The following is a 25,559-nucleotide window of genomic DNA, read 5'->3' on the forward strand; positions in this document are numbered from 1 at the left end:
CTTGCTGGCCGTGCTCCCAGCAGTGCTAGCCCGAGCCCCTTTTCACCATGCCCTGGCAGGGGCTCTACATGCCCAAGGGGCTGGATGAGGAAGAGCTTTGTGCTTCCTCCCACGGGTAGGCTGCAGCCTGGCCAGAACCTTCCTGCAAGGCACCCAGCACAGCTTCACTGCTCTCAAGGTGAGTTGGGCACCAGGACGAGTGGTGCCAGGGAGCTGAGCCTGGAGGCAGTGCAGCAGAGGGATAGGTGCACAGAGAATGGGGCAGGACAGGCACCTGCCATCCTGCGTCTGAGCTGCGGAAGTCAGCCCTGAGCCGCGGCACGGGAAGGTGTCCGGCAGGGCTGGAGGGAAGCGCAGGGGTCTGCAGCCCTGGCAGCGGTGGTGCCGGGCGCCACAGCTCTCACCCCGTGTGGAAGCTACCAGGAGCTGCACGGGAACCCAAAGCCTTTCCTAAGCGGTGGGGGAGAGCAGCCGCAGCCCGGTGCGGGGAGCAAGGAGAGGCACAGCGAAAAGGCTGTGCTTGGGAACTGAAGTTCACCGGGTACCTGCCGTGCTGCCTGCCCCCGGGGTCCCACGGCAGGGACTCTGCTTCAGGATGCTCCGCTTGAGTTTCCAGAGATGCCGAATGAGCTGACAGCAGGAGCAGCTGCTGGGGGTGTTCATTGATGACCCCCCCTCGGGTGACCCGGTGCTGGACAGTTAGAGCAAGACCTCTGCCTCCTGCCTCATGCTGGCAGCAGAAGAGCCCAGAGAAGCACAGGGAAGAGGCCTGGTGGGGTTTGGAAGTGATGTCTGAAGATAATCCAGTCCAACTCCTTTGCTCCAGCAGTGCCTCAGGACAGGCATACGGTTGAGTGCTCTCCTGTTCGTCAGGGTTAGCCCTGACACGCAACACAGCAGTGAGGTGGGAAAACAACCCAGGCAAGAGCAGCCCAGCACCAAACATCTACTGAGGCACGAACCAGGAACACTCTCCTTAGAGATTCCTCAGCAGAGGTTTTCGCCTGGTGGCGGGGCAGGGTTTCATAAGGTTGAGCCATGTCTGGCACTAAAGTTACCTCAGCCCTGGGCGCTGAACCCTGTGCGTGGTCAGTGAGCTGTGAGGCAGAGGTGGGCGAGTTGAGGCTGAGCTCCTGCTTACAAGCAGGAATGTCTGTGAGGAGTTTGTGTGACCCTGGGCTAGGATGATGAGGTTGCATAAATTACACTAATGAAGACTGTACTTGGCACTGAGTCAGAGGGAGGGCTCTGATCAAAGGGAAGCAGCTGCAGCTCAAGGGAGTGAAGAAAGAGCCGGTTCAGCCTGGAGTCAGCAGGAGACTGAGGAGTTCCAGGGGCAGATGGAACAAACAGATGATGAAACTGTGCAAGTAGGTAAAGCTTCCCACAGCAAATCTCCAGTCAAAGAGGACAAGCAACCATCGAATAACTTGACTGGACAAAGGACACACACTTGTTGTGAGGGCAGGCACACAAACACCCTCTGTGGCAGGCTGTGAGGCTTTAAGCAGCACAGAGGAAGCAACCAAGGGTTCCTTTCCTCGAGGCTCCAGCCCAATCTCACTTTACTGCTTTGATCATTCTGCTAAATTCTCTGGTTTTGTGTGATTTGATGCCTGGGACTCTGCTGCGGGCAACCAGAGGTTTGGACTGAGTGAAAGGCAGACTATGGACAGACCTGGTGAGATGGCAGAGTTCTGCTGGAAGCCACCACAGCAAGTGACCTGCAGCCCCTCTCTGCAGAGACAGCTGGTGGTAGACAGAGCACACAGCCCAGACTCCATGGAAGTTCTACCAGGAAACTTCACCGCAGCCTGTGCACATCTCTGCTCTCTGGCAGGAGCAGCAAGCCTCCAGCAGTGGTTCCAGAGGCTTAGTTCAGGCTGCACTCCCACAGCCACATCCTGCACAGGTGGGTGTTGATGTACCTCTGCCAAGGGACATCTCTAAGCAGCTCAGCGTCATTCCTGTGCAAAAGAGGATCCAGATTGAATTTATCTTCATGTTTTCAAGAGACTGAGTGGAAAGCAGCATTTAAATCACAGACTGTTGCTTTCACATTGCTTCAAAATTGTATTACCTTCCTGCCTATTCAAAGGACATGAACCCACCACACCACACAGTTCAGTCTGGTCAGCACTAACCCCTTGTATCTCACCAGGTCAACGCCAGCCAGCATTATGCTGCAGACTTGGAAAGGTAGTGATGGGCACTCAGAGGTTATGACCAAAACTGCACCGTTACCCAGCCACTTCCTCTTGCTCCTGTGGCAGTACAAGCACCTGCACAATCCAAAGTGAACTCACCGAGGTGGTGATAGAGCTCACAAAGACACCAGTGACCTCTGTGCACAAGTAGGGATGCTCCCAGAGTCCCACAGCTTTCCAGCCTTTGGATGATCAGGGAGGTCAAGCAGCATGCTCCTAAACACCGAGACCACAGCAGGAGCAAGGATTCCTGCAAGGTCTGTCAGGTACAGGGCACCAGCAGCAGCCTGCACAAAACATCTCCCGTGTCCCCTACAGAGCAGAGCCAGCCAGGAGGCAGCATGTGCATGAGACACCAAACCACCCTGACCAAAGACATCAAGGCAAAGTCCAGCTGCTCCATTCTGCTTCACACAGCTCACAAAGCCCTCCCACACCTGTGCCCAAGTTGCAAGAGGTTTGTTCTAAATTGTCTGGTGATGCAGCTGCATAGGGCCCATGAGACAACAGGAGCTCATTGCTGCTTCAGCCAGCCCACCATAGGCTGCTGGCAGAGGCACCAGGAGAGCACCAACCAGTGAATGAAGTCAGACACTGCAGCACAAATACGTAGGGTTTATTTTCAGGTGTTTCATCATACCAACAAAATGACAGCTTTATGTGATAGCTCCTGCAGCATCTGTGAAGTCCTGAGCACAAGTGGTGACCCCTCTCACCAGGCTGTGGGCCCGGAGACTCATGTCACAGCTGAGGTGGCCATCTGGAGACACTATTGCTTCAGAGTGGAAGACTAAAGAACAGGCTGGCCACAGGCTCCTGGGTGTGCAGTGCTCTTCCAGACGCCAGTGAATAATGAAACTTAAAGCTGCTACCTCCAAAAGTGTTCCAGCAGTTTTCCCCGTGAAGGAAGACAGCAGTGCTCCTGCTGGGTCTGGTGTCTCACAATGACACTGAAATCTTGATGAGAACACATCAGAAGCACAATTAAGTATCTTCATATGCTCACGCTAGTTCTTACAGCAGTCTCCTCTCAGACAGTCTATTCCTGTGTTCCAAGAACTGAAAGAATTTCTATGTGCTACAGGAGGAGAATGTCCATCCCCACCCCCTCCTTCTAAAACAAAACACTAGAAATGGAGGGAAGCTGAAACAGTTGGAATGCTATCAATGAGGCCACACAAGAGAGTATAAAGTACAAAATACTGCATTTTATTGATGTTTCAGTGAGATAGTTTAGGCTGGCTCAATGCTGTTAATCCCCCAATATCAAAACTGTTATCAAACAAAAAGTGGCACAACCCAGTGCTTTACAAAATGCAGTTCCCTCAACGCTCTCAGAGCCAGAGCCCAGAACTGACAGCTCCACAAACGTGTAACAAACCCCTGGCCTCTTGCAGCAGCTGATCCTAGGCCTCCTCCTTCTTTTCCCTGGGGTGCATGGGGGAGATGACCCATGGGTGCAGCAGTGTAACTGAGATGGAGACAGGTTTCCTCCTCAGCAGACTACTGACTCACAGCCACCTGCAGATAGGCTTCCATCCCATGTCCCCTTTGGCCTGACAGTGTCTGTGTGCTGTCTGTGCTTCTGCAGCCCGGACAGCTCACACCACTCAGTGACCTGTGGGACTGTGGGCTGCGATTTGACCTTTGGTCCACTGTAGTCTGAGATGTTTAAGAAAGCTGCTAAGGGCTGACCAGCCCACTCTGACCACTGAGTCGTCTCACACAGGGCACATTTACTGCACTGAATAAAGCAAAGAGTGGGAAATCCTTTTTTTATGAACATAAAGCTGCTGCTCTGTGACTTGGGCACCAGGAGGCCTCTGTCCCTCCTAAGCAGCATGGACACACTGCAGCCCTGACCCGCTCCTGTCTGGCAGAGCAGCATCTGCAAGCAGATGGGCTCCAAAATATGGTTTAGAGACTGCATGTGCTGATCACCAGTTCTTAGCTTAGGTGTCTTCAGCCAGGAGAAAACAGCAGCTGCAGGCAGTGACAGCCGTGAAGGCAGCAAAGAGGAGGAAATCAAACCAAGAGTTGCAGTGTGCCCTGGTCAGGGGGTTTCTGCTGCACTGAGGGTGCAGCACTGCTCTCTGCAGTTAAACTCACCCTGGAGTGCTTTAGTGCACATCTGTGGCACTGCTGTCAGGGCAAGGGCTGCCAGAGGCAACTGCATCATACAGAGGCAAGTAAATGTGGCAAAGGAGGACCATTTCTCAGTGATCTGATCTCAGCTGTGAGGGAAAGGCAGTCAGTGTGCAGAGAAGGAAACCAAAGCCTGGAGATAAGAATGTCAGAGGACAGTGCTCGCATGGGGACAGGGACAGGGGGACTGTCAGTGTCTGGGAATGGTGGGAGAGCACCCTGCACGGAAAAAAGCCATCACCAATCGTCCCTCTCCCTCATAGCAACAAAGCAGAAAATGAGCTCTTCCAGACTCTGTGTATATAGAATTGTAACATAGGAGATACAAACTGGTTAAAATACTGCTAGGAGTAGCACGCACAAGAAACAGTACTTCACTTACCACTGGATACAAGGCCCTACAGAAAGGAGTCCCCCCGGCCACACAGCCAGGCGGGCTGCAGACGGGGGATGTGTAGTCACCTGTCTTGGATTAACTGAAGCACCTCCAACACACAGTGTCCTTTACTACGAACAGCCAAACAGACATCCATAACCCTACACTATACTGAGCACACTGTGAAGCATTCTGCCGGGCAGCTGCAGCCCAGGTGGGTTTGCAAACCCTGGCAGCCTGCTTCAGCTGCCAGCATGCGGCTCCTGCACTGCTGCCTGCATATAGTGCGGCAATTTGTCTTACAGGTCACTTCTTTAAATGCTTCCACTGTTACAAAGTACTAAATAAGGAAAAAAAAGTAATAAAGAGGAAATTTGCACTTCAGTTTCTCACTTTTCAAACCTGCTACTTCATGAGATCACTACGCTCTGACCCCTCTGCCCTGCAAAGGAACTGCCTGGCTGCGAGGATTGCATCCCCAGCAGCCCAAGGCCTGAACGCCCACCATGGAAATGCTGCTCATGCCCACGGTGGCCGCCGAGAACAGTGAGGTTCTCTGCTGACAACTGTTGAAGCCTCACAACACCCCTGTGAGGTAGGTACAGAAAATATCCCCAATCGACAGAACCAAGACTTTTGAGTGTGTGGCACCATCACACCTTCAGCGTCCCCCCGGGCCCACAGCCCTGCAGGGAGCCGGGCACCTCTGACAGCGGTGCTCCTGGGCCCAGGGCAGGGGGCTAAAGCAAAGTGCTGGGCAGGTTGCTGCTCTGCCAGCGCAGGCAGGTGGTCTTGGAGTGCTTGTAGAGGTGGCTGGACTGGCTGAAGCGCTTGCCACATTTGAGGCAGGCATAGGGCTTCTCGCCTGTGTGCACGCGGATGTGCTTCTTGCAGTCCGTCAGCGTCAGGAAGGTCTTGCAGCAGATCTTGCAGGCGTACTTGCGCGCACCCTCCACCACCAGCACGTTGTGTTCTGACAGAGCCTTCTTGCATTTGGACAGCACATCTGCGGAGGCCCTGGTCAGCTGCGGTGGGCCGGGTTGCGAGGGGTGCCCACCGTCGAAGGAGGTGCTGCCATTCATCATCAGCTGAGAGCCCGAGGAGGTGTCCTGCAGCTGGGAGCTCCGCACTGAGGTCACCACGGGCATTTTGGGCGCAATGCGGCGGTAGCCAGGGAAGCCGCTGGCTCCACCTCTCACAGAGCCCATCACAGCCCTTGACAGGGAGTGCAGCCCCAGGCCTGAGCGTGGGAAATCCATGCCAAACTGCTCGGCCCCCCGGTAGCCCGAGGTCTGCACACAGGGCAGAGCCATCACTTCCTGCATGGGCCGCACAAAGTGGGAGTCTGCAGGCTCGCTGAAGGGGTTCTCCACATGGGACACGGTGGTGGAGGAATGGCTGCCAGCAGGCCCTGACTCTGGGCTTATCAGATAGGAAGCGTCGCTGTCCATCCTGCTGTCCATCCTGCAGTCACTGGTAGTGTTTGGGATGTTGTCATCGTTGCTCTGGCCAGTGCCATAGCCTCCCCCTCTGCTCTTGTTCAGGAAACTGGAGATGCTGAAAGTTGACTTGTGCTCCAGGTTGTTTGACACCTCCATGATGTGGATGTCTCCCACCCTATCGGTACTGGACTGTGGGTCAGAGAAGCTGCGGTCACTGCTCTCAGGACTCAGCTCAATCTTCTCCGCGCTCACCACCCCTCCTTCCACTTCCACAGACTCACTGCCTTCCGCCTGGGAAGTGACATCGCTCACTTCATCCTGCGGCTCTGGGGAGCTCAGGGGCTCCGACTTCACTACCACCCTCATGTGCTCCTTCTCATTCAGGCTGACCTCTGGGTTCTCACAGGGGAAGCTGGTCTTCTCAGAAGCAGCCTCCTGGTCAAAGCTGGTTTCCACCTGCGTTGCTTGGGATGCCATGGAGAGCTGCGAGATGTTTCCTCCACTGTTGTCGGACTGGCTGGGCACCTGGGCATCCTCCTGAGCACCAAAGGACTGGTCAAACAGGATGGTGTTGTCCTCCTGGTTATCCGCAGCAGTGTCAGCCTTGGAATTGTCCACCATCTTCAGCGAGTCTGGTGAGAAGAAGTCCTCCCGGGAGTGCACTACGGAGGGCCCACTCTCGGCGGCCGCATCAGCTACGGCCTCGTCTATGGCGGGCCGGACGCGTTGCCGCGCGCGCTCCTCAGAGGACTGCTTGCGCTTGTGCAGACGGCGCATGGGGAAGGGTGCGCGCTGCTCCACAGGGCCCCGCGCAGACGAGCCCATGGCGCCCGCTGGCTCCTCTGTGCTCTGTGTGGAGCTGAGGGCAGAGCTGACGATGCTCAGCCCCAGCTGCTGCAGCATGAAGGACCTCTGCATGCGCGCGTTCTGTTCCTGGACGCGGTCGCTTGGTGGGGACATGGGCAGTGTCCTGGTGGTCAAGTAGTGCTTGCAGGCTTTCACCACAGAGTTCAAGTGCAGATGGGAGGCAGCCAGCAGGACATCCATGACGTTGCTCTCCCCAAGCATGAGTGTGGAGGTGTACATCATGTCTATGAGGGCAGCGAAGGCCTCCGCCGTCACCACCTCACTGTCCAGCTGGATCATGTTCATGGTCTGGTCACCTTCAGCCACAGTGAAGAGGGCTCGGAAGTGTGTGCTGCACGCTGCCAGCACTGACCGGTGAGCTTTGAAGTGCCTATTCCCCACCACAATGACGCAGTCACAAAGCTGGCCATGAAGCCTCTGGTAGTTGAGCTGCTGAAAGATTTGCTCAAAGTGTCCTGGGAAATCCATGATCCTACAAAAAAACAACAGAGGAAACTAAATTTAAACCCAGATGAAGTCCTGGGCAGACCCCAGTACACCTGGGCTTGAAGCTGAGCTACAACGGCTGAAAGGCAACTGAGCAACACTTCATCTACCATGGCCAGACAGCTGCAGTGTCCAAACTGAAAATATCTGCATCACAGAATCGTTCTGTTTGCAAAAATCTTTAAGGTCAAGTCCAACCATTCTCTAACTCTGCCAAGGCCAGTGCTAACCTATGGCCCTCAGCACCACATCTCTGCCTCCTGGAAACACCTCCAGGGATGAGGATTCAGTCATCTTGCTGAGCAGCCTGTGCCAAGCTTTGGGAAACCTTTCAGTGAAGAAGCTGCTCCTGATATCCAACCTAAACTTGCCCTGGTGCGACCTGAGGTTTCTTGTCCTATCACTTGTTCCTTGGGAGACCAACCCCCACCTGGCTGCAGCCTTCTCTCAGAGAGCTGTAGACATAAATGAGGTCTCTCCTCAGCCTCTTCTCCACATCAAACACCCCCAGTTCCCTCAGATACTCCTCCCCAGTCCTGTTCTGCAGACCCTCCACCAGCTTTGTTGCCCTTCTCAGGACCTGCTCCAGCCCCTCAATGATCTTCTTGGACTGAACCCAGCCCTCCAGGTGTGGCCCCACCACTGAGGAGCAGAGGCAGAATACCTGCTGTGGCTCTGCTCACAGAGCCGCAGGAGGGTGACCTGGTGCTGCAAATGGCATGGTGCAGGCTGCATCACCTCTGCTACCTCCTGTCCAAGCCAAAACACAGGCTGAAAAACTCTGTAAACATGCTGGGGGCTCCAGCGCCAAACACAACAATTCACATGGAGTCTCATGAGAAGGGAAGAGGAGAATCCTCACCCTGCCCCTTTAGCCCATGCTACTGGAGATAAGCCCAGGGCAGGACTAGCTCTGTGCTTGCAGAACTCGGTGCCAGCTCATCTCCAGCTTTGCACCCACCAGCAACCAAGTCCTTTTCCACAGGGCTGTGGGCTGTCCTGACTCAGGTGCAGTAACCTTGCTGTTGGCCTTGTTGAACTTCATTAGGTTGGCTTGGGCCCACCTCTCCAGGTCTCTCTGGATGGATCCCTTCCCTCCAGCCTGCTGACTACACCACACCACACCACTTGGTGCCTTGGTCCCACTGCCCACGTCACCAGCAAAATGTTCAACAGCACTGCCTTAGCACCAAGCCCTGTTCACACAGAGTCACCAGCTGCACAACTGAGCTGCATATAGAGACGTGCAGGGAACAACTCCCAGCAACAGCAGCAGGTGACCACAGATGCTCTTTCAGGCTGTGGCAGCTCAAAGCCCTGCACTCTCCTTTGCTGTGAGGCAGGGCAGAGGAGGGACAGTCACCCTGGAGACACATAACTGCCGTAAGACCATGTCAGTGCAGGTCAAAAGGCCAAGCAACAGCCAGAGGACTGCAGATGAACTGACGCAGGTGTGTGCACGTAAGCAGGCAGCTACACAATTAGAGCTGTGTGCTTCCGGCAGCAGCTTGACTCAAAAAGCTCCTGTGATGTTTCCCAGCCTTGGATCACCACCACCAATGTGCTGTGGACCAGGGGAATGCTCCTCACCCTCTCTGCAAAGATGACATTCTGACCGAACTCAGGAGTTGTTCTGCAAGCACCAGTGGGGCAGGTTTCTCACTGGTAAAAAAAGTCGAACACAAGATGTGTGTCTGTGCCAGCACAGAGTGTCCTGTTCAGGAGTTCTGGTACTGAGGTGCCTGTTTCCACTTTGCCTTTTGTGCGTAGCTCCTTTCCCATGGCTCTGTGTGAGAGACTTTGCTGACCCCACTGCAGTGCCAGCCAACACTGCTGTCAGCAGCAACACTTTCCCTTGCTGTTTGGAAGAGGAAAGCATTGTTGCTAGGGGTTCTTTCCCCTTCCTCCCAGTAGAGCTCTCACTCCCTGCCTAAGAATCCTGCCTGCTCCCACTCTGAATCTACCAGGCCCAGACTCTCCACATCCCAGGAGAAGCTTGGTCTGGGCTTGAGCCCAGTTCTGCAGAGCAGAGGCTGAGCAGAGGCTGAGTTCTCCATCCAGCAAAGGTACCAACCCAGGCCCCTCCTTTTCTGTTAGTCCACAGCTACAAACCCTGTTGGACTTCCCAGCCTCCTCAGTCCGCACCGACCATGTCTCCAGTAGCTGTGGAGGGATGGGCAGAGCATTTGTCCTCTCTCACACTTCTTGTCATGAAACAGAGTAGTTTTGTGTTGCCAGAGCCAGCTGTGGGGCAGAAGGGCCTCAGATGCAGACACTCTGGTTTCATCCTCTTCAGGTTGCTGTGGACACTGCTGTCTGATGAACATCTTCTGATTCCCAGTCTTACGAAATCCCCTGGGGCAACATGGACAGATGAAGGAACCTGCTCAAGTTTGTGGCTGTTGGTGCACTTGGACTAACACTGGGACACATAAAATTTAGTGATTCCATAGTAGAGCAGGCAAAGAGATGTGGACCCATGCCAGAAGAGGTAGCAAACAGCAAAACCACACCAAGGCTGAAACCATCAGGTTACATAAAGCCTCAGGAAGTAGCTCCCACCTGCCTCAGCTGCCAGGCTGACGTCAGAATAGCTGCTGTTCCCAAGCACAGAGGCAGCTGGCATGCACTCACCCCCTGCTTCTCCTCCTCAGCAAACAGGCACTGCCCAGCTCTGGTGCAGAAAAATGTCACCACCTGAGAACCCTTTCCCTCTCCAAAGGACACTGGCACACAAACAGACACAGTTTAACCTAACACTGAAAAGCTGTCCCAAACTCTAAGTGGTTCCTGTGCCTTTTAAAGGAATCAGTCACTCGAACAATCAAGCAAGTAATCCGAGTTCTTGCCTTCCAGCAGTGGTGAGGACCCAGGCTCAGCACTGGCACCTCAGTAAGGGAAGGTGTGTAAGGAGAGGAGTTCAAACTGGCACCTTTTTTAACAAGAAAGAGGAAGACAGATTTTAGGCAACATTATTTATCTTTCACCATCGAGATGCATTCATTATCAACAAGAAGATGCCATTTTCAAAAACAAAAGTGTTAAAGAGACAGCCTCTGGGACTGTGCAGTTTTCACCCCCTGAGAGAAGTATGCTTCCTGATGGCTGTAGGAGGAGAAAGGAAGGAAAGAGCAAACAGAGAACCTCACTGACCTCAGCAGTTGGACAGAAGGCATAACAGAAGCTTAGGTCCTGGCAGAGGCCCCTGCTGCCTGGGCACACCTGGCTCAGCTCCTACCCTGCTTCATTCCAGCAGGCACCGTGCACAGACTGTGCTCCCTGCCAGCCAGCTGTCTCAGTGGGGTTGAGAGGGGACTGTCGAACCATTCATTGATCTTCTGAGATGGGCCAGGTGTTGGGCCAGGAGCAATCTCTGTCCTTGGCTTCACAGGACTAAGACACCAGGTAGAGGGGAACCTGGAGAGCAGGAGATGGAGAGGGGCCCACAGTTGCCAGAGCAACAAAGAAATTCTTGCTGTGTTGAGACTGCCATGGCTACAGCACCAGTGTGCTCCTGGGGGACCTTAATGCTGGTAGCTCCCTTTCAACAGCCCCTCAGCCAAGACAGACAGCTCTGAAGAACCATCTGGCAGTGGCATGGCTCCATGCATGGCTGATCCACACCATGCACCATGCTGAAGCCCACCAGCAGACACCTTGGAACAGGCCAGAAAAGGCAAAGAAGCTCCTGTCCCTATGGAACAGCACTGGAGGACATGGAATCAGCTACAGTGACCTTCAGCAGCTCTGAACCATCAGCACCACAGAAAGGCAGCCACAGCAGAAGCATTTTGCTGCGCCCTTCTGCACCCAAAAAGCTCAAGTGCTGCACTTGTAATGAGCCCACCAGAGTCAGCTCCAGCTCTGAGAGTCAGCAGCAGCTGTTAACCAGCACCCAGGGAGTGCCCTGCTCTGAGCCACCCTAGCAAGGGCACCGCAGGAGGTAAAGAGCACTTTAGGGCTCATACACAGCCTCGTAAAGCCAGTCCTGGCAGGTGGTGGCTTCAGGGTTGTGTAAGAACACATCTGAGCCTGCCCTGAGAAGGCTGGAGGTGGAAAACACCAGCATGAGAACAGGATCCCATACCAGGAAGAAGACTGAGGCAGGCTATGGAAAGGGATGGCCCAGGGTGCTTCAGCCCCAGCAGCAATTCATGTCCAAACTGGAGGGAACAGGCCGGAGTCCTCCTTCTGAGCAATGCTCTGGGATCTCAGAACTCTACCCCAAAGTGATTGCATCCCTCATGCAGGCCTGCTGACAGCTGCAGAACCAGCACAGCTGGAACCCCCTGCAGGCCACCCAACATCTCCAGCATAGGACAGGGGCCTTCCCATCACATGGGGTGTACTGGGATGGAGGACAGAGGTGTCACTAGCTGAGCAGTGAGAAGTCAGGAGCCAGCCCCTGCAGTTATTGTGAGGCTCACAGTCAGCTCCAGCTCACATCCTGGGAACTCAGTGAACATTGGGTGACAGCTCTGCAGAACCAGCCCCAGGCAGCAGGACTCAAAGGAGGAGCAGTGCTGCAAAGAGTGCTTGCTTGATTAATCTGACAGCCTCCTATGACATCACAGCCAAATAGGCAGATGAAGGAAGAGCTGTGGATGTCATCCACCTTGACTTCAGCAAGGCTTTTGATGATGTCTCCCATAACATTATGAGGCCCTTTACAAGCAAATAGGAGAAGCTTCACAATCACAGGCCCTGATCCTCATGGGGGACTTCAACCACCCTGGCATCTGTTGGAAGGACAACACAGCAGAGCACCAGCAGTCTAAGAGGTTCCTGGAATGCAGTGATGATAACTGCCTCCTCCAAGTGGCAGAGGAACCCAGAAGAAAAGGTGCTAAGCTGGACCTAGTCCTCACCAACAAGGAGGGGCTGGTGAGTGAAGCTGAAGGGTAGCCTTGGCTGAAGTGACCATGAAATGGTAGAGCTTAAGATCCTCAAGGCACCAAGGAGGGTGCATAGCAAATCACTGCTCTGGACTTCAGAAGAGCAGACTTCAACCTTTTCAGAGACCTCCTTGGCAGAGTGCCATGGGAAAAAAACTCTGGAAGGAATTAGGGCCCAGGAAAGCTGGTCAGTGTTCCAGGATCACCTCCTCTGGGCCCAGGAGCAATGCATCCCAAAAATGAGGAAGGAAGAAAACAGAACACGAGGAAGTCTGTATGGATGAATAGAGAGCTCCTGGACACACTTAGATGCAAGAAGAAAGCCTACAGAGGGTGGGAGCAAGGACAGGTAACCTGGGATGAATACAAAGAAGTTGTCTGTGCAGCCAGAGCTCAGATTGGCAAAGCTAAAGCACGGTGAGAATTACATCTGGCCAGGGATGTTATGGGGAACACAAAGAACTTCTTCAGGTATGTTAGGGAGAAAAGGAGCACTAGGGAGAATGTTATGGGAAATGGAGAGCTGGTGACAAAGGATATGGATAAGGCTGAGATGCTCAATGACTTCTTTGCCTCGGACTTCAACAGCAAGGGCTCCAACCACAATGTCCAAGTCCCAGAGGGCAAAAGGGAGAAATAAGATCTGCCCATTATAATTGAAGACCATGTTCATGAGCACCTAAGGAATCTGAACGTGCACAAGTCCATGGGGCCTGCTGAGATCCATCCATGGGTCCTGAGGGAACTGGCAGATGAAGTTGCTAAGCCACTGTCCATCATATTTGAAAGGTCATGGCAGACTGGTGAAGTTCCTGCTGACTGGAAAAGGGCAAACATAATGCCCATCTTCAAGAAGGGACAAAAGGATGACCCCGGGAACTACAGACCAGTCAGTCTCACCTCTGTGCCTGGAAAGATCATGGAGCAGATCCTCCTGGAGGCTCTGCTAAGGCAAATAGAAAACAAAGCAGAGGTGATTGGTGGTAACCAGCAATGGCTTCACCAAGGGCAAATCAGGCCTGGCAAATTCAGTGACTTTTCATGATGAAGTCACAGCAACAGTGGACAAGGGAAAGGCAACTGACAGCATCTGCCTGGACCTGAGTAAGGCGTTTATCTCTGTCCCACATGACATCCTGGTCACCAAACTGGAAAAACAGGGACCTGATGGGTGGAGCACTGCTGGATAAGGAATTGGCTGGATGGTAGCACACACAGAGTGGTGATCAATGGCACAATGTCCACCTGGAGACCAGTGACAAGTGGCATCTCTCAGGGGTCAGTGCTGCCACCAGTGCTGTGTAACATCTTCGTCAGTGATATGGACAGAGGAATTCAGGGCACCTTCAGCAAGTTTGCAGATGACACCGAGCTGTGTGGCACAGTTGACTTGAGAGAGGGCAGGAATCCATCCAGAGGGACCTGGACAGGCTGGAGAGGTGGGCCTAGGCCAACCTCATGACATTCAACAAGGCCAAGTGTAAGGTCCTGCACCTGGGTCAGCCCAGTCCCAAGCACAGATACAGGCTGGGTGGTGAATGGCTGAGAGCAGCTCTGAGGAAAAGGACCTGGGGGTCTGGGTTGATGAAAAGCTCAACAGGAGCCAGCAGTGTGCACATGCAGCCCAGACAGCAACTGTTTCCTGGGCTGCATCAAGAGAAGTGTGGTCAGCAGGGCAAGGGAGGGGATTCTCCCCCTCTACTCTGCTCTCATCAGGCCCCACCTGGAGTATTGTGTGCAGTTCTGGAGCCCCCAGCACAGGAAGGACACTGAACTGTTGGAGCAAGTCCAGAGGAGAGCCAAAGAGATCTATGAAGACAGGCAACAAGAGCTGGGGCTCTTCAGCCTGGAGAAAAAAAGCCTTTGAGGAGACCTTATAGTGGCCTTCCAGAACCTGAAGGGGGCCTACAGGAAGGCTGGGGAGGGACTATTTACAAGGTCTTGTAATGACAGGAGGAGGGGTAATGGGTTTAAATTGGAAGAGGAGAGGTTTAAACTAGATGTTAGGAAGAAGTGCTTTACAGTGAGGGCAGTGAGACACTGGCACAGGTCGCCCAAGAGGTTGTGGATGCTCCCTCCCTGGCAGTGTTCAGGGCTAGGCTGGATGAGATCTTGAGTGAACTGTTCTAGTGGGAGGTGTTCCTGCCTATGGCAAGGGGTTGGAACTGGATGATCCTTGAGGTCCCTTCCAAACTAAACCATTCTATGATTCTGTGATAACATCCTCACAGAACAGCTCAGATGTGGCACAGGCAGTTGGTCTGTGAGTTGGATCAAAAACTGGCCCCACAGCAGAGTTCAGAGGGTTGCCATCAGTGGCACAGAGTCAAGTTGGAGGCCCGAGGCCAGTAGTGTTCCCCAGGTACCTGGGCCCAGTTTTGTTCAGCATCTTTATCACTGACCTAGGTGAGTGCACTGAGTGCAGCCTCAGCAAGTTCACTGATGGTACAGAGCTGGGGGTGGCTGACACCCCTCAGGCTGTGCTGCCATCCAACGAGATCTGGGCAGGCTGAGAGCTGGGGGAAGGGAACTTCATGCAGTTCAGTAAGCACAAGTGCAGGGTCCTGCACCTGGGAAGGAAAAGCAGCAGGCACCAGTACAGGTTGGGGCTGTCCTGCTGGAAAGCAGCTCCATGGAGAAAGACCTTGGAGTGCTGGTGGGCAGCAAGTTCTGCAGGGGCCAGCAATGTGCCTTCATGGCCAAGACAGCCAATGGCATCCTGGGGTGCATCAGGAAAGTGTGGCCAGCAGGGCTAGGGAGACTCTTGTCCCAGTCTACCCTGGTGAGACCACACCTGGAATACTGTGTCCAGTTTGGGGCTCCCCAGTTCAAGACAGGGACCTGCTGGAGAGTCCAGCAGAGAGCCACAAGGACAACTGGGAGACTTGAACATCTCTGCTATGGAGAGAGACTGAGAGGAGATCTGATCAATGTCTATAAATATCTGAGGGGGGGTGTCAAGTGGAGTGGCCAATCTCTTTTCAGTGGCACACACAGCAACAAGACAAGGAGCAACAGGCACAGACTGAAATGTAGAAGGTTCCACCTCAGCATGAGGAGAAACTTCTTTACAGTGAGGGTGACAGAGCCCTGGAACAGGCTGCTAACAGAGGTTGTGGATTGTCCTCTGAAGACTTTCAAAACCCACTTGGATGTGTTCTTGTGTGACCTGCCATGGGTGATCTTGCTCTGGCAGGGGGGGTTGGACTCAATTACCTCCGAATTCTCTGTCCAACCTTTAGCGTTCTGTGATTCTGCTAAGAGCAGACCTGGACCTCAACACCCTTAAGGAAAGGGAACAGCTTAGTCTGACAACCAAACGACCATGAGTGAAAGCAAACCAAGTTTGCTTCAGGCAGTTTCACCTGATACAAACAGAATCATGGAAGTGTTGGGTCGGAAAAGCCCTCAGAGATGACCAGTCCAGACATCAACCAAACACCATCACAGGCACTGAACCATGGCCACATGTGGCCATGGCCACATGTTTCTGGAACACCTCCAGAGGGGACTCCACCACCACCCTGGGCAGCCTGTTCTAGTCCCTGACCACTCTTGCAGCACAGAAATTGTTTCCCAGGGCCAACCTCAACGTCCTCTGGGACTATTCAGGCCATTTCCTCTCCCTCTATCACCTGAGACTGGAGACAAGAACCTAACCCCCACCTGGCTACAGACTCCTCTCAAGGAGCTGCAGAGAACAATGAGGTCTGCCCTCGGCCTCCTCTTCTCCATCTCCACACTAAATACCTCCATCTCTCTCAGCTGCTCCTTACCTGCCCCATTCTCCAGACCCTTCCCCAGCTTCCTCATCCTTCTCTGGACCTGCTCCAGTCCCTCAAAGTATTTCTTGAAGTAGGGGCCCAAACTAGAACTCAGTATTCAAGCCACGGCCTCATCAGTGTTGCACACAGGAGAATGGTCCCTGCCCTGCTCCTGCTGGCCACACCACGGCTTCATCACTCTCCTCCTCCCTGCACCAAACACAGCACAGAGATCTTCCTTTTAGGCCTCCTTTTGTTGCTGATTTATTGCAGAATTTCCTGTTCTCTGCAGCAGCTGAAGCCAGATTCATTTCCAGCTGGGCTTTGGCCCTTCTCATTCTCTCCCTGCACAGTCTCACAACAATGTTGGTGTCCTTCCTGTTGTCCTCCCCTTCCTCCAGGGCTTACAGACTCCTTTTGTCCCCAGACCTCTCTGTTCAAACAGGCTCACGTGGGGACCGCCTGTTCCTGTGCCTTTAGGACTCCCCTCTGAGCCGTGTCCAGCCTTGCTGGACATCTTGGTCGTCTAGGGCTGCCTCCCTAGGGTCTGGAGCAGAATCCCACCAGGACATCTGTCTTGTTGGCCTTACCTGCAAACACTCAGATGCTATCATCACCATCACTGCCCTCAACACAACCACAGCACTCCTGACACAGGTCAGAGGCAGCAAAATTTTAAGGGCAAGACATGAAAAGCTATTTACGAAAGCCTGTCTGGAAAATCACCCCTCTGGCTGCCTGCAAACTGAGGCAAGAGACAAAGCCAGCAGGGCCAGGACAGAAGCCACAGGAGCGCCTGATGCAAAGCCCTGCTCACTCCACCAAGGGAAAGCCAATTAGCAGCAATTAAACCTGCAGGAACGGCCTCTGCCCGGGGCAGCCATTAAGCCACGGGACGTCAGAGGTGTGAGTTGGTGCCTCTCTGGCTCTCGTCCCGGCAGCTCGAAGGGTGTTCTGGTATTTAGGAGAAAGCTGCAGGGCTCCTGCAACGCCAGCCTGGCCTGGTAGAAGCTAGCAGGGCAGCCCCCTCTGCCTGGCATTCTGGCTGCAAGCTCTGCAATGAGCAGTGTGCCCAGCTTCAGCACTGAACCTAGGGCAAAGGCTCAGCACAGCAGCCACAGCAGCCCCACCAGTGCAGGCGGCTGCTGCTGCTGCACGCCCCCAGCCAGCATCAGGCCGCATCCTGCTCCTTGCCACGGCTGGGCAAGAGGGAGCCTGCCTGTCAGAAGAGATACACAGGTGACGGAGGAGGACCCCTGCAACAGTTGCCCTCAGGGTGCCAGCTGCTGGCACAAGAGTCTCAGAGGCTGCAGCCTGGCTCCAGACTGTCACAGGCACACAGCTGACTTCGACAGGTTCTTCCCTCTGCAGGCACAGGTACTGCCACACCCAGAGCTGCCCGCGGGGACCTCCTTGCTGCCAGGCGACTTCACCAGCTCACACAGGCTGATCTTCTCCAGACACATGGGCTGCAGTCCCAAGGACCAAGGGATCTCCATGCTGTGGCTGCATTCACAGCACCCCCAGAGCTCTCATCCAGAACAGACTCAGCAAGGAAGAGCAGGACAAATGGCACTGGTCAGGCACAGTGCATGGTCAGCAAGAGCCATGGCCAGCCAACTGCCCTTTTCACCCCCTTACCCTTCTGCATTTCCATGTTTACTCCTCCCTAAATCCCCCAAACTCCTCTGCCCCACTTTTGGTTCCTCCCCAGTAAGCCCTGTGGGATCCTAGACTACTTTTCCTTGCAGGTCCTACATCCCAGCAATGCAATCCTCGAGGCTTGTCAGGGCACTGGGCAAAGCTTGGACAGGGTCCCTGGCTTGCGTTCCTGCCTGTGCTGCTGTGCTGCTCTAGACCTGTGATAAGGTGGCACCAGGCATGGGCTTGGGAGCTGCACTGCAAGATGCTGTTTGTGCTGCCTCCCTGCCACCACCTCTCTGAGCTGCCTTGGGGCTGGTGGCACATAAAACACTTATCAGGTATGTGGGTGAAGATAAGGCTCAGGCTTTTCAGGCCAAGCCTTGTCCATTAAGAAAAGGTAAGAAAAGATCCTAGCTGGGAAGAAGATGCCACATGCTGTGGAACAGCAGCCCAAGCAGCTGACCACGACAAAGCCTGTCAGCCTCAGCCTCCCTGTCAGCTCCAGCCACAACACAGAGCAGATCAGACACCAAACTCCCTCATTTCTTGTTGGTGATTGGTTACAGCAGCAGCCAAATTTGCAAGGACCACTGCTCAGAGCGTTAACCAGTTGCCCCCTCTTCAGCCAGCTCTGCACATAGCTGTGGACAGCTGCCAGGAGTGGCAGGCAGGGTGCACCAGGGACAGCTGCTTACAGTGCCATGTACCAGAAGAGGATCACTGCAGGTGTTCCAATAGAATTCAGGTTGAATTGGCACGTACTTCTACTACTTGTCACGGCAATCAATTCCTCTTATGGTTCATCTGTTTCTCCAGTGGATGCCTTTGATAACACCATGCAGACTTGCACCCAAACCTGTCCGTTCCAGGCCTCAAGTTGCAGCAAATGTCAGAAGGCAGGCAGAGAAGTGCCTCTGCACTGGAACTGCAGCACCATCAAACACTTGTCCTGACTTTTCCAAAACAACAATTACAGCTAAGCCACTGTAACACAGTGTGAGAAACAACAGGTCTAAGTAAGGACCTGTTCAGGGTGGTATTGCTGAGCCCAGCACTAAAGGGCACAGCCTGGGTCACAGTGCAGCCCTGAGCCAGAATTCAAACTGGCAGGGTCACACAGAAATGCCAAGGGCAGCCTCAGCCTCCCCCTCAAAATAGCTGTATGTTGATTCTGTGTCTACAACAAAAGCTGTCTCAGCCACACCACCCTGGCGAGTGGTTGGTCTTGATGACCCCAAAGGTCTCTACCAACCCAAACAGTCTTGTGCAGTAAATGGCAGTCATGAGAAACCTCACATACAGGCTGCTGAGAGCTTCAGAGGAGGCACCTGGAGCTTACTCACCAAAGACAACAGACAGCTCTCTGCTGGCACCTCCAGCCCCACTCCGCACCACCTGCACCTACAGGGATTTGATGTTCCAGGCAGGAAGCCTGCAGGAATGCCTGGCACAGAGCCAAAGCCTGAGAGGGTGCCAATGTAACCTTCATAACTGCTTGTCTCTTCACTTAAACCACCTCTTACACAGCACCACACCACACTTGTGCTGTGTGTCCTGCGCCTCAGCATAGGCATCAGCCTGGGCGGCACAGTTGCCTCACACCAGACCATCTCCCACTGCCCAGACTGTGTGTGTACCGAGCCAGCAGGATGGTGGCAGAGTAGAGGCAACAGAAATGCCAGCAGGCACTCCTGCCCTGGGAGTGCTTTCAGGCTGCACAGATGGGAGAATGCTCACGCAGGGCATTTAACGCGGTGCCAGGGTTTGCCTCACACAGTCAAGTAAAGCCGAGCACTGCCCTGCTCTGGGGATGTACCCACATGGTGCCAGCCAGGATAAGCAGGGTTTGTGTGTCTGACAAGCAGCTCTGACAGCCTGGCAGAGCTGGCAGCCCCTCACTGAAGCTGTGCCCCCAGACTGGCGGAGCTCACAGTCCTCCACTGGAGCTGTGTCCCCCCCCAGCATGGCAGAGCTGGCAGTCCTTCACTGGAGCTGTGTCCCCAGCATGGCAGAACTGGAAGTACTTCACTGGAGCTATGTCTCCAGTCTCATGCATGGTTCTCACCATTCACCTCCACACTGCCAAGAGGGTGAGGCCTGACTTGCCCAGGTACAAGGAAGAATGAGTTGCGCTGCAGATGGGCAGCAGCAGCCCTCCAGAGGACAGCAAGTGGCTTTGCACTGTCTCATCATCAGATGGATGCAAATGGATGGTCCAGCCCACAGTGGCACTAGGTCCTGCATGGGCAGACACAGCACAGCCTCCCAGCTGCAGCAGGCACCTGAGAGCTACCTAGGAGAGGCCACTTACCCTTGGGCACCAGCTGTGACACGGCCACACTCCTGCTCCCTGACCTTGCCACTTGTCTCCTTCCAGCCCTGACAGCCATCTCTGGGTCTCCAGACCTTGTTACCCAAGGGGAGACTTCAGAGGCAGCCACACCAGTGGAGCCTGTGACATGAGGCAGCTGCATGCTGTGCCAGCAGGCTCTGACCCTGTTTTAGCTCTGCTGCCAGCACAGCTGTGCTGCAGTGTGTAGTGAGCAGGCTTCTGCAGCCCCTTTGGGCTTCCAGGACAGCAGTACTGCTGGCACAGCTGCTGGTCTGTCTGAGAGGAGCTGCTCTGTGCTGCTCAGCTCACAAGAGCTTAATGCTTCCTACGCATCAGCAAGAAACAGGAGGAAAAGGTTAAAGAATTTCCTGATCTTGGGAAGCTAGAAAGTTGTGTTCAGAGGAGAGGAAATGGCTGCTCCCAACAACAAGGGCTTTCAGGCACTGCACAGTGCTGAGGAAAACTGTCTGGGCAGAGTCACCACCTGATCAGTTGACACAGGGAAAAGCAGAGAAGGTCCCACACAGAACTGGCAGTGCAGGCACTGAAAGGTGGCAGCAGTCAGGATTATCAGTCCAGGCAGACTCTCTGGAGGTCCACACCACCACAGCAGTTCCTGTCACTGCTGCTGTGCTCTCACAAGAATGCCTAGCACTGCAAAGGTTGCACAGCTGCCATTGTAAGCCCTGGCTGATGAGCAGAACTAAACCCACTAGGCAGAAGCAAGGGTGGGGGCAGATAGCCCTGTGCCAGCACAATGTCTCCTGGCTCACCACAGCAGTAATTTCTAAGCCCAGCTCTTCAGCCTCACTAACCAGAGATCCCAATCTTTTGTGACACCTTCCTTGGACACTCCTCTGCCTAGGTTTCCAGCCCCCAAGAAACCAAGGCTGACTGCTTCACAAATAAATCTGCTTTTGCCAGGAAAGGGTCAGATCCAAGTGAGAAATGCTGTTTTGCTGCTCTTGCAGTGGACTCCTTTCAGCTGCACAGCCTCAGCACATAGCTGCATCCACCTAACATCCAGGTCAAAGAAGACCTGCTTCTCATCTTCCCAAATCCTTTCAAAAGCTCATCTTCTCACATCATCACTGACCCTCAGAAGGATGAAAGTCTGCAGGGATGCCCTGCACAGCTGGGTCTATTTAGGCACTGTGGACGGTTGGTCAGACACCCAGCCAGCCACTCCCTCACTCCTTATCCACAACAAGATGTGAGAGAAGATGAAAAACTTCTGGGTTGAATTAAGGACAGAGAGGGCACACTCCAGTTACATCTGAAATGCTCCACTTGGGTAAGATTAATATATTGCCAACAAACAACAGAGGTGGAAAGAAAGAAAAACAAAAGTAAGGACAGCTTCCCTCCACCCTTCTTTCTTTCCAGGCTCAAGCCTCATTTATCCTCCCTAAGCAGCACTGGGGGCCAGCTGATTGGGGCTGTGGTTAGTTCACAACACTTCAGCTCTGCTGCTCCTTCCTCCTCAGGTTCTTGCCCTGCTCAGCCTGGGGTCTCTCCCACAGGAGACAGTCCTCCACGAGCTTCCCCTTCCCATGGCCTGCTGCAGTGTGGGCTCCCCTCTGCTGAGCCACGGGTCCTAGTAGGAGCCTGCTCCAGCATGGACTCTCCATGGGCTGCAGCCTCCTCAAGGGCATGTCCACGTGCTTCAGTCTGGATGTCTGTGAGCATGCAGTGGACAACTCATCTCAGCACAGGCTGCCCTGGTGCCCACAGCACCTCTTCCCCCTCCTCCCCCGATCCTGGTGTCTGTAGGACTGTTCCCCCCTGTTGCAGTCTTCTCCTCTTCCTTAAATGCGTTATCAGAGAGGTGCCACCATCACTGCTGGCTGGCTCAGCCTTGGCCAACGACAGTCATCCTGGCACCAGCTGGAACAAGATTCCTCTGATATGAGACACCTTCTGATGTCTTCTCACAATGCTACTCCTTCAGCCCCACTGCTACCAACACCTTGCCACAGACCTCAGCACAAGCATGCACTGATGAGGAGTTAAAAAGAATGCATGATCTCAATCACCCCTGAAATGCTATGCCAAGGGCCAAAGCCAGCTGCAGCCAGTTGTGCTCCTCAGTGATGTGGTGAGATCTCTTCTGCTGAACATCTTTATTGGTGATCTTGATGAAGACACAGAGTGGATCAGTAAGCCTGCAGATGACACCAAGTTAGGTGGGAGTGTTGATGTGCATCAGGGCAGGGAGGCTTTACAGAGACCTGGACAGATTTGATCCATGGGCCAATGTTAATGGGGTGAGCTTCCATGGGGCCACATGCCAAGTCTTGCACCTGGGCCACAAGGACCACAGGCAAGGCTCCATGCTTGAGACAGTGTGGCTGGAAAGTGTCTGGCAGAAAGAGACCAGAGGGTTCTAACAGACAAGCAGCTGAAGAAGAGCCAGCAGTGCCCAGGTGGCACAGAAAGCCACTGGTATCCTGGCTGGAGTTAGCAATGCTGTGCCCAGCAGGAGCAGGAAGGCAATTGTCACCCTGTGTTGGGCATTGGTGAGACTGTTGAGGTGCCAAAACCAGGCAATGTGTCCTGTTTTTGGCACCTCAACACAAGAGAGACATCGAGGTGCTGGAGCCAGTGCAGAGGAGAGCAGGGAAGCTGGGGAAGGGCCTGCAGAACAAATCTTGTAAGGAGCAACTGAAGGAACTGGAGTTGTTGAGTTTGAGGAAGAGGAGGCTGGAGGGAGTCATAGAATCATAGAATCAACCAGGTTGGAAGAGACCTCCAAGATCATCCAGTCCAACCTATCCCTCTGCCCTATCCAATCAACTAGACCATGGCACTAAGTGCCTCTTCCAGTCTTTTCTTGAAGACCCCCAGGGATGGTGCCTCCACCACCTCCCTGGGCAGCCCATTCCAATGGGAGATCACTCTCTCTGGGAAGAACTTCTTCCCAATATCCAGCCTAGACCTACCCTGGCACAACTTGAGACTGTGTCCCCTTGTTCTATTGCTGGTTGCCTGGGAGAAGAGGCCACCCCCCACCTGGCTACAATGCCCCTCCAGGTAGTTGTAGACAGTAACAAGATCACCCCTGAGCCTCCTCTTCTCCAGGCTAAACAGCCCCAGCTCCCTCAACCTCTCCTCATAGGATTTGTGCTCCAGGCCCCTCACCAGCTTCGTTGCCCTTCTCTGGACATGTTCCAGCACCTCAACATCCTTGAATTGAGGGGCCCAGAACTGGACACAGTACTGAAGGTGTGGTCTGACCAGTGCTGAGTACAGGGGAAGAATAACCTCATGGCTCTCCACAGCTCCCTGCAAGGAGGCTGGGACAGGTTGGTGCTGGCCTCTTCTCATAGGTACTCAGCCACAGAACAAGAGGGAATGGCCTCACAGTGCAGCAGGGCAGGCTTAGGCTGGATGCTGGGAAGAATCTGTTCACAGCAGGAGTGGTGAGGCACCAGCACAGGCTGCCCAGCGAGGTGGCAGAGTCACCAACCCTGGAGGTGTTTAAAGGTCATTTAGATGTGATGCTTAGGAATACGGCTTAGTCTTAAGGGTGAACCTTGTATAATAGGGTCAGTGGTTGGACTTGATGACCCTGAGGGTCTTCTCCAATCTGGACCTTTCTGTGAACTAGTATACTTTGAGTGTCTGTGCTGAGTTAACTAATTTCCTCCTGACTCATTTCTGAAAGGTGGAGAAAGAAATTCATCAGCTTTTGGATTTCAGAGTGACTACTCTCTCCCTTTTCACACAGACACAACTCCAGGTCTGCCTTTTCTTTAGAGCAGAGCACAATGTGGTCATCAGCCTCACTGCTCCTGTTTCCTTTTATTGGCATGACCATGAAAACTGGCAGCTAGTGAAGCCAGTGCTGCAGAGAGAATACCAGCACTGCTGGGAAGGAAACAGAGTGCATGCAGTTTTGGAGCACCAACAGCACAGGTAGCATCTCTCCACTCTTGTGCTGTCCCCTGCACGATGGACTCAACAATCAGACCAGGCACGAGAAAGTCAGAAGCCATCTGAAGGCATGTCTGACAGTCCCACAGCACTGCATTAACCGACAGGCAGGAAAGGCTGCTCCTGTGTTCCTTCCTGAGCGCACTGAAACCCTGCTCTGAAAAATGGTTTCTCAGAATCACAGAAAAGGGACCTTTAAAGGTCAGCCAGTTCCAACCCCACTGTGGTGATCAAAGATTTTCACCCGCATCAGGCTGCTCCACGCCCCATCCAGCCTGGCTTTGAACACTTTCAGTGATGGGACTTCCACAGCTTCTCTGAAGAGCTTGTTCCAGTACCTCATCACCCTCGGGGTCAAAACCTGCTACCTAATACCTAACCTAGACCCATCCTCTTTCATCTCAAAGCCATTGCCTCCCATTCTATCACTATGCTCCCTAAAAACCGCTTTCCTCGTTTTTTTCTCGCTGTAGCCCACTTTAAGTCCTGAAAAGCCTTCTCTCCAGACTGAACAACTCCAGCTCCCTTAGCCTGTGCTCACAGGGGACTGCTCCAGTCTGCTGCTGTCTGTTGTCCCTCAAGGCTCCCGAGAGTGTCCCCACCCCATCCCTTACGCATGACCGGCAGTTAAAAATATACCCTGGTACTCCATTGTGCATCTGACAGAGACACCCCTGGATGCACCACGGAAAGGCCCTCCGGAGAGCCCTCCTCCAGCGCGTCACCTCGGCCCCGTGCGGACTAGCTCGGAGCCAAGTGCTGCTCACGGAGTCCCGAGGCAGAGACCCGGCGGAGCCTGGTAAAAAGCCAAAAGCTGCCACCGATGTGACCGTGCCGCCACGGGCCCGCGATCCTCAGCGGCCCAACGGCCACGCAACGGCCCGGCGGACTAAGGCTCCACGGAAGGACCAGCTGGTCCGGTAGAAGCTGGGGTCCTCAGGACAGCGGGTTGTCCCACCGGTTATGCTCAAGCACAGAACACAGTTCTGCCCCGTGGCATCTACCGCAGCCCTCCGCCCGCCGAGAGCGGAGCACCGTGGGGCCGATCTCTTGCACTGCCCACTGGGTGGGCTCACGGTGGCCTGCCGACACCTCGCCGCCCTCTGGGGCACCTCTGCCTTCCGCGGAGCTTCCAGATGCCCCGGTGGAGCTGCCTGATGGCCAGAACGAGAACAAACGCACTCCGAGCTCTGCTCTCCGCCCTGGCCGCGGCCCCGGCCCGGCCGCCCACGTCACCCGCCGCCCCCCACCGTTGTCTGCGGTCGGCGCCGCCCGCAGGGCCCGCCACCGCCCCCGCTCACCTGCGGTCCCCGCTCCCCTCCCCGGTGCCTCTGCTCTCCGGGCGGGAAGGGCCGCGGCGGGGCTCCGCAGGGCAGCGGGAAGGGCCGGGCGCGGCCGTGCTCCTCGGCCCTGCTGCCCGTCCCGCGGCTCCGCCCCGCACGGGCCCTGCGCGCTGCTGCGGCGG

The 25,559-nt window shown here is 54.4% G+C and overlaps 1 protein-coding gene across 1 annotated transcript; it reads right to left on the reverse strand.

The window, feature by feature from the left end:
* Window positions 1-2,802: 2,802 nt before the first annotated feature.
* ZBTB5 (zinc finger and BTB domain containing 5) lies at window positions 2,803-25,544 on the reverse strand. The gene is made up of 2 exons (XM_064139927.1): window positions 25,396-25,544; window positions 2,803-7,509 (listed from the first exon to the last, which is right to left on the reverse strand). Exon 2 carries the CDS (start codon window positions 7,503-7,505, stop codon window positions 5,469-5,471), a length of 2,037 nt encoding a protein of 678 aa, XP_063995997.1. The 5' UTR covers window positions 7,506-7,509; window positions 25,396-25,544; the 3' UTR covers window positions 2,803-5,468.
* Window positions 25,545-25,559: the final 15 nt, after the last annotated feature.

This window comes from Pogoniulus pusillus, chromosome Z, assembly GCF_015220805.1.
Source record: "Pogoniulus pusillus isolate bPogPus1 chromosome Z, bPogPus1.pri, whole genome shotgun sequence".
NCBI classification, from domain to species: domain Eukaryota; kingdom Metazoa; phylum Chordata; class Aves; order Piciformes; family Lybiidae; genus Pogoniulus; species Pogoniulus pusillus.

What these genes read in the sequence shown, in the direction of transcription:
- ZBTB5 (XM_064139927.1), bottom strand. Translation starts at nt 7,505, where the DNA reads ATGGATTTCCCAGGACACTTTGAGCAAATCTTTCAGCAGCTCAACTAC.